Here is a 12,472-nt window from a genome sequence, read left to right on the forward strand (position 1 = left end):
TATTTTCTATACAGGCCGTTCCAACAGTTTAAGTGACCATCTCACGATATCAAAAGCCATAAATCACCTCATTCTTCTTCCTTTTTGTCCTCACTTCTCAACTCGCTACGTAGTTGTACTGTGCACCCTGAGAGGCTTGTGAGGATGAGTAAGGATGGGAATGAAGAAGGCTCTGTTCCTTACATTTCTGAGAGGATGCAATGCATTCTCCTATTGTCCCAGGTATTCTTGCAATTCCAGTCACCAAGTGCACTGAGATACAGGTCCACTAACCCTACGCTACTGAACAGTCATTTTGTAAAGTATTTAGATAAACCTTAGGGTGTGGACCATCTTGGAATTAATTCTCATGGGCAAAGCCAAAGTAAAACGCAAATACCAGTAGGTAAAACAGCAGTGCACAAACCCTTTCAGGCAAAGGGCTCAGTGAACAGACTGTGTTCTACCTTCCCTCCACCCGGTTTCACCACTATTTCCAAATCCTTTTCATTCCTTTTCCTATGCAGTATAATTCATTTCATGATTCTGTTGAGAAACAGCTTTAAAGTAGCACAAATGAGAATGTTAATTGATGCAGTTATATATTTTTAAAAAAAACACCAGAGGTTCAATGCTTGGCATGTTTGCAAGAAAAGCTACTAGGCAAGAACTAAATTCTGAAAACCATCTGACACTCATTACTCACCATCAATCTACTTCAAGGTACAAGAACTTTGTAGCTTCCTATTTATCACAAAGAAATCACTGACACAACCTATACAGCTAAATGATCTTAAACCAGAAAAATGGGACAAGCGTTGTCTGTTGAAGAAAAAAAGAAGAGCAAAATTCACTCATTTTTGCACAGTAAGTTTTGCTTAATGTTCGAAGCAGTATCTTTTTCTCCTGAAGATTCACTGGATCCCCTGGCATTCCATCTGTGTAAGATCACACCTTCAGAAAAGGAGGGCGGTGAGGACATTAACCCTTGCCCCGATCGTTTGTCACCGAATAAGATGCCTTGAGATAACTGCATCAGTTAATCCCAGGGGGAAAGCTGGCTAAAAACAAGAATCTGAACCAAAGTTTCCCAGGTAATTCAATACGGAGGAATTCTTAAGAGTCACAGCACTGAAATCTCCCCTGGTTAGCTCCCTCGCATTGAAATCTTGTCTCTGGAAAGACAGCACAGGACTCTTCCGCATAAGGAATACACGTAGCTGGGACGTGAAAGAACTAGTCCGTTCCAAAATTGCTGGATATCGGTTATAATTATGAACGTGGTGAAATTCAAATTCACTGAGAAACAGTTTTATAATGAAAGTGCTGAGAGAGTTTAAACACAACATGATATTTATTGTTTGCAAGTTAAAGTCTGCTTAAGTTGGATGATCAGTCACTACAGCTCTACTTGTGAAGGACTAAGCTCTAAGTTTTACTTCCAGGAGGTTGGGTAATTTTTGCTGTTCTCCTACAGCACTTAGCTGTAATATTTTAACATGAAATAAGGAAGCAGACTTCAGTGGTGCTATCTGCATAGTCTGATATTACAGAAATGGTTCTTTGCTCATTCACGTATCCTAATCTTCCAGAACATTAATTACTAGAACTCTCACAAATGTAGGCATGAATTTTGATCAGGTGAAAATAAAGGCAGACATTTCCAAAGTTGGGTGTTAAATTAAAAAACTTGATTACAATTAAAATTAATGTGAACCCTGCATTTAAGCCCCACTTTGGATTGTTTATTATGTGCTTGTACGGAGTCTAATAATGCCCATTCTTTATAATATGCTTGTACAGGAGTCTAGCAAAAGGCATCTTAGGCCATCAACAGCGCTCCATATGCAGAAACACAAATAAAGTTCATTGCCTAGACAGCCTTGATCTTTTTCCCCAGCCCCTCAGTCTGTAATATAATACTCATTTCCTCCTTTCCCAAGCATTTTTTTAAATGTGTATATGCTAAGGGAATGCAGAGATATTTATATAAGCATTGGGCTGAGAGTTTAAATCATGATCTGATGAAAGCATATCAAAATTGCTCAATATTATAACAGTACCTTTATTTTTTGTATTATTTTTTAAAACAAATAGATTTCTACATTAACAGTCTAAAGAAAATGGTATTTCTACACCATGACTTTTTTTTTTAATCTAGGCAGAGTGATATTTCCCCATTTATCTCCACATCTGGTTTGAATCATCCTGCAGCTGCTACCTTTCGGTATGCTTGCTGTTAGCTTTTTTTACCTTCTGTTCCGACAGACTTGGGAATAATTGAAAAATAAATCCAAAAAAAAAGAAGCATAACATACAACTAATGAATGATAAGCGGCATGAAAAATGCAAATTGACATGAGTGCTGAGTATGATCAGAAAACAACTCTGTACTGGAATACCTAAGGAGGGCTTTTACCTTCTGCCTGTGTTTAACTCACCTGCAATGACCAAAAAGAATCCTCTCTGGGGTACAAGGCACAGAAGTAAAATCAAATTGAAAAGCCCAAAACAAAGGTAAAGACTGTTTAGGTTGGCCCCAGTTTGTGTGAACTTCCATGGCAGTATATATGCAAAAGACGAGCTCTGCATACAGACCTTTCCAGCTACTTTAAAACTTAAAGCCTAGGAGCTCACGTCTAGCCATGTAGTCCTTACTCATGTGGAACTAAAATAGTTAATAAGACTCTTTTACTATTTATTAAGGAAAAGACCATGCCTGTCAGAGCACAGATTAGACCTAAAGAGAACAACACAATGCAGTGCCAGTCACCTGAGTGAAAAAAGGGAAACAGTACTTCATATACGCGATGTACAAACTGCACCAACACACTCACTTTTCTACATCCTCCTGCCCATTAATGTGTTTCCGCATAAGAAGATAGCAAAGATGCTTTTTTCCTGTTAAAAAACACTGAATCAAGATCTTTAAAATATTTATACAGACCTACATAATCCAATGCCTTAAACCACAAGGCTACATGCTATTGCTTTATTCTTACTCCCATTACCACCAGAAGAGCCTGTGACATATTTTCCAGTCAAAACTTGCACCTTTAATTAAAGCGCACACTCAGCTTTAAGACTAAGGACTGCAGATCAGTCTCAGAAGAGCAGACAGCACTGTAATTATTTCAATACCAGCTCTGCCTAAACAAGGGTGACTTAAGTACAGGACTTAAAAGACCAGCAGTTCCATTTTCAGCAATCAGGTATTTTTGACAATATAGTCTTACTCAATCTTTACTGCTCTGCTTTGCCACCTTCAAAGTGCAAACAGAATTTGCTTTCCCTCTGTATTTGCAAATAGAACACAATTCCTCTTTGGGTAAGAAACAGTCAACATCTGCAGAAAAATGCACCTATGGTGGCAAACGGCACTCACCTCCTGAAAAAGCGTAGACATTTCACAGACCAGACATGAGCTGGGGCTTTGCATTTCACATTTGTGCCTGTCGGAGAGGAAGAAATCTCGCAGCAGTGGAGTGTGGGTAAGTGCCTGGACAATACAGTTCATAAAACATGTGTTCCCAAGATTGATTAGCCCTCGTAGACCTATAAAGACAGAAGGGGGAAGGGATGCGTAAGCATTATCAAGTTAACAAAATGCTCTGTTATCTGCATTTTTATATAGTTTTTACAATATTGCCATAGATCTACAGTATAGGCAGAGCTCCAAGGACAGTTTTATATCATTTTAGATAGACTATTGGTTTTGACGTACTCAAGTCCTGCCGTAAACTTTCTGTATCACACTAGAATTTCTTTTTTAAATTGCTGGAAGAACATACAACTCCAAGTACAGCAACACCAATAGCATTATTTTTGCAATGGCTATTTAACCATACATCACCAAAAACATCCTTTCTCCCCAGGTTGTTACCAAAGTGCAATGATGGCAACTGATAGATCAATATGGTTCAATATCAGTACATAAATAAATAAATAAATAAATGTTCAGATAGCTTAAGAGGCTTTCTCTCACACAGGTCACAGAGCCAGAATAGGGTTTTTGTACTGTTATAGTGCAATAACAATCATCATCCTAAGACAGGCAACTAAAGAAATAGCCTTGACAGTGGCAGAACAAAGTCAGGCTGAGAGATCCAATGCAGACTTAGTGCACCCCTTTTTTGTACAAAACCTGAGATCTGAACAAAACAAGCTTAACAAGAAACTGAACGCTGCTAGTCCCACTCATTTGTTTTAGCTAAGTTAAACATTTATCTACAGTACACATCACAAAATTCAACTTGGCATAAGAGGATTCATCACACCTTAAGTCATATGTTCAGTAATGCCAGAGACGATTTCTTGTGCTTGGAAACCAAGATGCTTAAAGGAAAGCTCTTTTGTTGCACAACAGAAGAGAGGTTAGAAGTGGGGAAAGCTTTTCAGTCATTTGCAAAGTCTAAGTGAGAAGAAAAACATGCTCAAATCCTTGAGTATTCTTCCAAAACATCAACATAACTACCACCATACAGGAGTGCTAAACAAAAGGAGCATCAGGACAAGAATGGTTATTTCTACATTAAGAGCTTACTGTAAAACAAGAGAGACTCAGATACATACACAATTCTGGTATTAACTTAAAATTAACACAGTCCTCTTCTGCAATGTAAATGGGATTACTATGCAAACTGTGAACGAAAAATGGGATTTCTTGATTAAGAAAAAGAATTTCCTCGTCATTCCATGGCAGGGGGGGAAAATCAGCTGGCAATGCTGAGGCGGTTACCACTGGTGCAGTTCCCTTGCAGTACACCAGATAGTGCTCAAAAGACTCTTCAGCATCTTTAGGCAGGAGGTGTGGTGCAGTTGCTAGGCTACCGGAGACAACCGGCCCTACACACCCTCAACTGCACAGTGAGCATTAGGTGACAGACACAGAGCCCTCTTAAATTATCATTTCCATATCTAATGTAAAATTGTCTTCCTTCCAATGACTTCTTGTCGCTTCCATTTACTCCAAAGCACAGAAGAAAGCTGCTCATTTACATTATAGTAACTTCGACTAGGAAGGAAGCTCATTGCAATCATTTGCTTGCTTTTCATGCTGGGAGGCAACGAGTGTATGCACATCAGCAAAGTGTTAAATAGTTAATCTGTTGTAGCAGCCTGAAATACAGCGCAACGCTTCAGTTTCGTACACAATCCTATTTCAACCCCCAGCCTACATGTCTCTGCATCCAATGTTGTAACAGAAAGGTGTTCATGCCCTGCAAGCAGAGTAATGTTGGGTCAGATCTTATTGCATACCTCTCCCCAGTAATTTCCATTTTAAACATACTGTTTTTATTTAAATCATACTCTGTGCAAACAGAGGCTTATGAGACTCCCTGGACATGCCTGTGATGCACCAGGGTGTTCTGAGACGTAGAAAAGTTTCTCTCCATTTCTCCCTGGAAATCTTGGTCCCTTTACTTAGCAGTAGAATTCAACAGTCTGTGCACTGCAGAAACTAGTGGAAAAAAAGGATGAGTCTCTAGATGTAACACCTAACAGCTTTCTTTTGGGTATCTAATTAAGCAATCACAAGTAAAAGCAAACACGTAAAGTCAGCTTTTTGGAATCATTTATTAAGCATCATTTATCACATGCCTGTGGCTGGACCTTGTTTCCCTGTGACCACAAGAATCAGTCCTCCTCAGAGCTGTCACCAGAAGACTAGTTACAGGTGTCAAACTCAGAGGGCCCTCTTGGTTAACACTTTACACGCTTGGTCTTTTGGTGCCAGTTTTCCATGGGTTTAAATGGAGTGCTTCATACTGTATGACTTCACTTGACTGAACTGAGACAAAGTAACCTGCAAAACAGAGGAGGCTGAAACGTGAATACTCCAAACCTTAATAAAAATAAGAAAGTGGTAAATGTAGCAAAAGATGAAAACTTACTTGGCTGGAGAAGGGAAAAGGGAGAGAAGCATATATCAATTTTATCCTTGAGGGAGCAATGACTGCAGCTGCTATACCCTCTTTTAGACTGTCACCTGAAATGAAACAGGTACAACGCATTGAAGGATAGCTAAGCTACCGAGCAACTATCAATTGCAGCATCCTGACCATGGAAAAACATCAAAACTTAACGTACATAAACTGAGTTGACAGAACTCAGCTCAAAACATGCCCTTGTACATAACTCCTGAAACAAAACCAAGTTTTGTTGGAGAGAGGAGAGGCTAAAATTAAAGTCTATACAGCATTCTAGTCAATAAAACATTAAGAGTGTAAAGGAGTTGTGTCTGCTACACCTACCCCTTCCTCCCCATCAACGGAACCTGGCAATATCTAACCACAATAGCGAGCATGGCAACACATGGGTTGCAAATTAAGATCAGAAAAATAAAGTGTAAAAACTTCAAACGCAGCAGTCCACTTTTGCTAATAGCAACAATTGTCTCCTTTGACATCTAATCACTGGACAGTACTAGCATGGAGGAGCAGGGAAATTTTCAAAGGACTGCCAACAAGATCCAGCCTCTAGTAATAAGGCTGGGGTACCATGCAGACTACTGCTGTATTTTATAATATCATGGCTTTTTTATTTCTATTTATGTTTGTAGTGAACTGTTTCTGAAATGAGCAAGAACAACCAATGAAATACCTAATATATTCCCTAAGCAGATGTGTGTTTTTGTGGTAAGTGTACTTTGCATAAAAGCACTGCTTTCCTTCTTAACTTTAATAAAGAAAACATAAGAATTAGAAATAAATTAATATCACTATCAAGCCAAAATTATCACATATGATATAATCATAAAAAAGAAAACACTCTTAAGTCACCATGCATGGTGTACGACCACCATTCTCATCCTGTCACATGCTGGACAGGCGGGGTCCAAGCAGAGCAGCAAATCTGCTTCTGCAATACCTTGTGCACAGATAACCAAACCTAGGAAATTCCTTTTTTTTGTTCTCAAAATTGGGTCCTAAGCAGATGGCTTACCTTTGTCACCTTCAGTTCTTCAGTCTTCCAACGTTAATCGTTTTGTTTTTAAAAAGCACAGAGTAATAGGGCTGCGACACTGGGCAACTACGCTCGTCGTGCTGCAGGGAGCTCTAGAACACCGGTTCTGCAAGTCCACCCACACAGGCGAGATGAAAAAACCAAACAAGATAAGGAAATTCCACTTCTCTGAACTGCGATTGTACAAATATTAAGAAGAATTTAGCAAAGAAGGGGGAGGGAAATGAGAGGACCACACATGAATACAAAAGTTAGTAAACCCAATTAGGCGTCTAACTCGCCCTCCTGGAGGCAGCCAAGTTTGTCTCCAAGAGCTGAAACTAGGCTTGCGGTTGGGATATGAAGAGCAGAACGCAGACCAGTCTGAACCAATATTGCCATGCAGAAACCTGTGAGTTATTTGAAAAACCTGAAAGCAGAAACTCGGTCACTGTACAACACAACTGAGTTCTGTGAGACAATGAGAAACCAGTGTGATGCACTAAAGCTCAACCATCTTGAGATCCTTTATGTTAACCATGTTTGGCAACATTTTTGAGCAATTTTTTTGCCTCCTCCCCCTGGTTCACCATCTGGTGTCAGTGTTTCCCCGAAGCTCCTTCAGGCAGCATCAGGAAGTCAAGGCAAGCTGGGGAAGCGCTCAGTGAAATACCAAGAGAGCAAGTTTAACATAATCCTTGGAAACAAACAGTGCAGCACGACAATGAGGATTTCTAGAACATGTTTATTTTCTCATCCTATGTTCATACAACAAAAATTGTGATTGCTATAGTTCATCGTTCTGAAAGTGTATTTCAAGGGAGGATTGTCCTACTTTTCAGAACCTAAACTAAAAACAACTTCTCTTTCAGTTCTGAAGTTTCAGGTACGGATCACGTGTTAGCAGAATGCATTTGTTACAAACATCAGCCCCAACCAGACCAACATACTACTGTCCCACTTACCGTGTTCCAGCATGCCAGAAGCAGCATAATCTCTGCTAATGTGCTTAGGGATAACACAATCATTCTCAAAAGATACTCTCTTTTTGGGGGGGGGGGGGGGGGGGGGATCACATTCACTCACTTTAGAAAAGCAGCAGTGTGCAAGTACATGAAATTACAAGCCTACACAGGAAAAAGCACGACATTCAGTGACACTAATGGCTATATGAGCCATCAAAACGTAACTGTGAATTTGATTCTACAGTGCTTAAGTTGGAGCATCCTTTCTGAGGGGCTGCATGAAAACCACACGTGACTGTGGGCACCTTGTTGGCCCCAGAGGAGCAGCTGAACATGCTGTAGATTATTATTTTTCCCCCTCCTTAATGCACTGTATTTTCCAGGCAGCCACTGTGAGCGTGTTACTGTGATGTGTAACACAGAATACACCAAGGCCCAGCAAAATTGCCAGTGCTGGCCCAGTAACACACAGAAGAGCTGTGGCAAGGCTGAAAACGTCAAGCTGTTCTCCTGAATTCCAGTTCAACACCTTAATAAGTGGATAATTATTTTTTCCTTTTTGCACTTGAAGTATCAACTGAGTGTTTCAGACAGGGGAAGTCAGAAAGAACTCTGCGTACGCTGGAACAGTAAATGTAGAAGAAGGAATATTGAATAAAATTACTTGAAAAAGGTTTTTTCAGAGGTTTTTACAGAACATTTTACAAGCAAACTTATGGATGACAAGCTTAGGAATTAATTTAGTTTGACAATAGTTTCAGAAGGAGCTACACCAATCTCTGTCAGAGTCAAGGAAAAAAAGTTTCAAAGACTATTTGTTGAATACGAAGTTAACATTTGAATGTCTCTTTAATTACCTTAATAAGCAATCTGCTGTAAAGAAAAAACTAAAATAATAAAAAAAGGGTTTGAGCACAAGCTGAATTACTAAAACGGTAAAAGTTATATCATTAAATTCAAAGAGCTTTATAGCTTTGCTTCAGAGTATGTAAAGAGTGAATTTCTTTTCCTTTATTTATTCTTAAACACTGTAGAGAAATAGTTTGACTAGATTTTAGGTTTATATTTTAACAGAAAGTTTTTGACATGACAATTCCCATAAGTTACCTTGAAATCCACCTGAGTTCTACCAACCGTATCTTATACTTTTACGACTACTTATAAGACACAAGGCAAAGGCAGGAATTCATTCCTTCAATGATAAGCCGCAGTAATTACGTATTCTGCCTTTTTTATATTTCAAGAAGTTACCATCAAGACAAACTGTGAGGTTTTTTTTTTTTTAATACTACAAAATTTATTAGCTCTCATAAAACTACAAACTCATGTGCAATAAAAATTCAATTTTGATTTTTTAAATACTTTCAGCGTTTAGAAAATTTCTTTGCCTGGCAAATACATGCCACAGAAATATTTTGACCCTATTCTAGTTGTACCTTAAAGACAGCTTTAAATTAACCAAGCTTGCCCAGATATTATTTCTTACTGTCTTTGCTTCTAGCCAGGTCAAGTAACTTCTGGAAGAGAAGAACCAGGTGAGAACTGAGCTTCAAAAGTAACACAGACCCCAAAAGGCTTTGATAAATGACAGAGAAAGATGGAAAACATCTATGTGACCTGGTACATAGCTGGACTGAAACACCAGTCAGTGGCCTACACTGTAATGCTTGGCTAGGAGGAAGCCTGCAGCAACCAGGAGGTTTTTGCTATGGGCTTTAGTCCCATGGTGTCTGTAAGAGAAGCATATACAGAATAGAAGTGTATGAAGTGTAGAGATTTTTTTCTCTCCTTTCACATATACTTTAACAGCTAATGAAACAAAGAAAAGCAACCACAATCAACAATTATCTGATTAACGCAACAGCATTTCATACACTGCGTAGTTGAATTGCACTAGACTCACAGCCGTAACAACATACGGAAGAAAAGAATTTACAAAGATTCAAAGGAGGATTTTAAATATACTTACAATATTCATTCACTACTAGAGCAGAAAAATATTACACAGGCGATCAGTCTTCATTGTTCAAAATATAAGCAGACCCTAGAAAATTGAAGTCAGGATGGCCTTCTACCCTTCTCCATTCCCATTTCTAAGCCCATTTTTAGTTACTCAAGTAGTATTTTTACTTTTTTTTGGAAAGCGCTTGGTATAAACACCAAGAGGCCACCTACAGTTAACGCAGCACTTTAAGTTTCTAATTACTAATAAGGCCTTGGCTATTACAGAACATCTTTCTCTTATTGTTGGTTAAAGCTCATCTAAACTTACTCAACTCCCTTTCTTCATGACAGCATCACTAAAGAAAACTGCATATATGAGACAGGAAGACAAAATTTAACAAATATTTGTTCTTAGGTTCCCAGAGCTTTTTGTTCTTGAAGGATCAGCAGCTGTTCTCCTTGGTATCGCCCTCACTGAGGAAAAAACATTTCTTCACTTGTACTAGTTGTCAGCATTTTACAGCCATTATCTCCAAGTTTTATGGTCTACAGTGTTAATCAAAATTCATTTTGTTGCACTAGATCAATATGCTGGTAGAGTTTCAGCTACCTGCTCAGACTGCAACTAGGTCCATGGAAAATGAATTTATTCTGCCACAATTCCAGTTTATCTGCTTAAGAAAACTGCAGTAAAAACTATGGAAGCAATGGCTGCAGAACTCGCATCCAGTTGGCAAGTGAAGACACACATGAAAAACCTTATTACTGGTTAGACATAAATGTGGAGTCTAAGCCCAAAATACAGAACTCCCAGACCCCATCATGTCAAAACATACATACATTCATATACACATACAAAAAAAGCATACGGATTTTCTGAGCCATCTTACAGAAGTAGCCGCATATTCACTAAATTAACCAATAGGACCAATTCTATTGATGATAATAATTTCCAAGAAGTCTAATTAAAAGATGAGCCTCTATAAACACATAGTTTCCTCCTCTATTTCTCAGAGCTATCTTTTCAGCCATTGCTTATGGGCCGTAACTCACGGCCTCATAAAATCACATATTGGTACACTCAGACACTTCTCACAAGAGTGTTATGAAGTGGATCCTACCTTTGCAGGATACTGAACAGCTTATAATGAGGTTTTAGGATGTACAGAGGAGTCTTCTTTGTCTATTTATTTTCCTAACTTTCAACTATCAGTTCCACTCCTCTTCCCAGGTTTTTCTTCTCACTGACCAGTCTGCCACGTCCCCAGCCCCAACAGTCTTCTCCATCTCCAGGGGAAGTTCCACAAGTGCCCGAGTTCAGAACTCAGTGCTGCCGAAAGCAGAAAGGTCCCTCTCCATCCCCAAACTCTTCTCCCACTGCATGCCTTTGAGATTCACCACATGACACATCCAGTGCTCCTCGGCTTGTCCCATGAAACCAGGCAAACAGCTAACACAGCAGAGGACAGTTTTCTGCTGAGTAGAATCCGAACACAGAAGTGACAAACTCCAGTCGCTTGTCAAGAGAGGGTGCATGACTGCCCGGCCAGAAACACTGCAGAGCTGGCGATGGCGAGACCACCCCCTGCGAGCAGCAGTGAGCTGCGAGATCAGGTCAGCTGGTTGTCCAACTTAAAGACACTAAGGCTACAGCTCCAGGTCTCTTGCCATCACCATCTCCTTCTTGCCTTGACCCTCTCTCATCCAGCAGGCTAAACACCTCTACTTCCCACCAAAACTGCCTTCCTGAGTCACCAATGGCTCTTCCTTGCCAAAGCATCCTGCTCTGTCCTGCAGCTGACCAGCATAAGGAGTTACAAACTACTCCTTACTCCTGCACTACTCATTACCACCCTCTTCTTTAGTGCTAAAGACCCCATCAGATAGGCTCACAAAACAGCTCGGGTAAATGCTCTCCAAACTGATTCACTGAATTGATTCAGATTAGTAGTTTTGATGGAACCACTTAATGAGAGATTACATGACAGATCAAAGAAATGAGGAGGAGCACTCAGGGCAATAATCTTGCCCCTTTCAGTTACTGCTGAACCAGCTGAAAAGATGCTCAAGTTTCGCTGAGTTTATTTTTCTGACTTGGTTCCTTTTCTTCAGTTATCCAAGGTTGCCAGGTTACTTACTGTTCCACTTTTCAATCGCTGTAAATCCCTTCTGAAACAAACCACCTTTTCTAAGCTATACTACTATTACCACCTACCTTCCCACCTCCCCTCTTTAAGCTACTCAATCAAGAGGCACAGCTTCAAGAACTTCACTAATACTTTGCTGCAATTTGACTTTTAACTTAAGCCTTTTAAATCACAAGTCAGAACAGAGGTCTAAAGCAGCATTTCTCAATTCAGAAAAAAGTGAAAATTTGAATCACAAACTTTCTACCTATATCTTATATAGAGAAATATTTTATTATATGTATGTGCATACATATACATGTATGTATATGTATATATAAATATCTATAGGCCATGTTGAATCGTGCAGTTTGGGAGGCTGGAAGGATGATAGAGTACTTTGTATTTAGATAAATATCATTTTACAAATGTGGATTTTTTTTTTTTTTTTTTTTTTTTTAACTATAAACAAACATTTTCACTAGGCAGTGACAGGAGTCAAATAAAGCCAGC

The 12,472-nt window shown here is 39.3% G+C and overlaps 1 protein-coding gene across 6 annotated transcripts in view; it reads right to left on the reverse strand.

Annotated features, from left to right (window-relative positions):
* USP22 (ubiquitin specific peptidase 22) overlaps window positions 1-12,472 on the reverse strand; it is a 116,185-nt gene that overhangs the window by 24,147 nt on the left and 79,566 nt on the right. For all 6 annotated transcript variants that reach the window (XM_064520116.1, XM_064520117.1, XM_064520114.1 and 3 more), the window contains one exon: window positions 3,365-3,534. In XM_064520116.1, the coding sequence (XP_064376186.1) occupies window positions 3,365-3,534 (170 nt within the window). The remainder of the gene's footprint in view (window positions 1-3,364; window positions 3,535-12,472) is intronic.

The sequence above is a fragment of the Dromaius novaehollandiae genome, chromosome 14, assembly GCF_036370855.1.
Source record: "Dromaius novaehollandiae isolate bDroNov1 chromosome 14, bDroNov1.hap1, whole genome shotgun sequence".
In the NCBI taxonomy this organism is placed as follows: Eukaryota; Metazoa; Chordata; class Aves; order Casuariiformes; family Dromaiidae; genus Dromaius; species Dromaius novaehollandiae.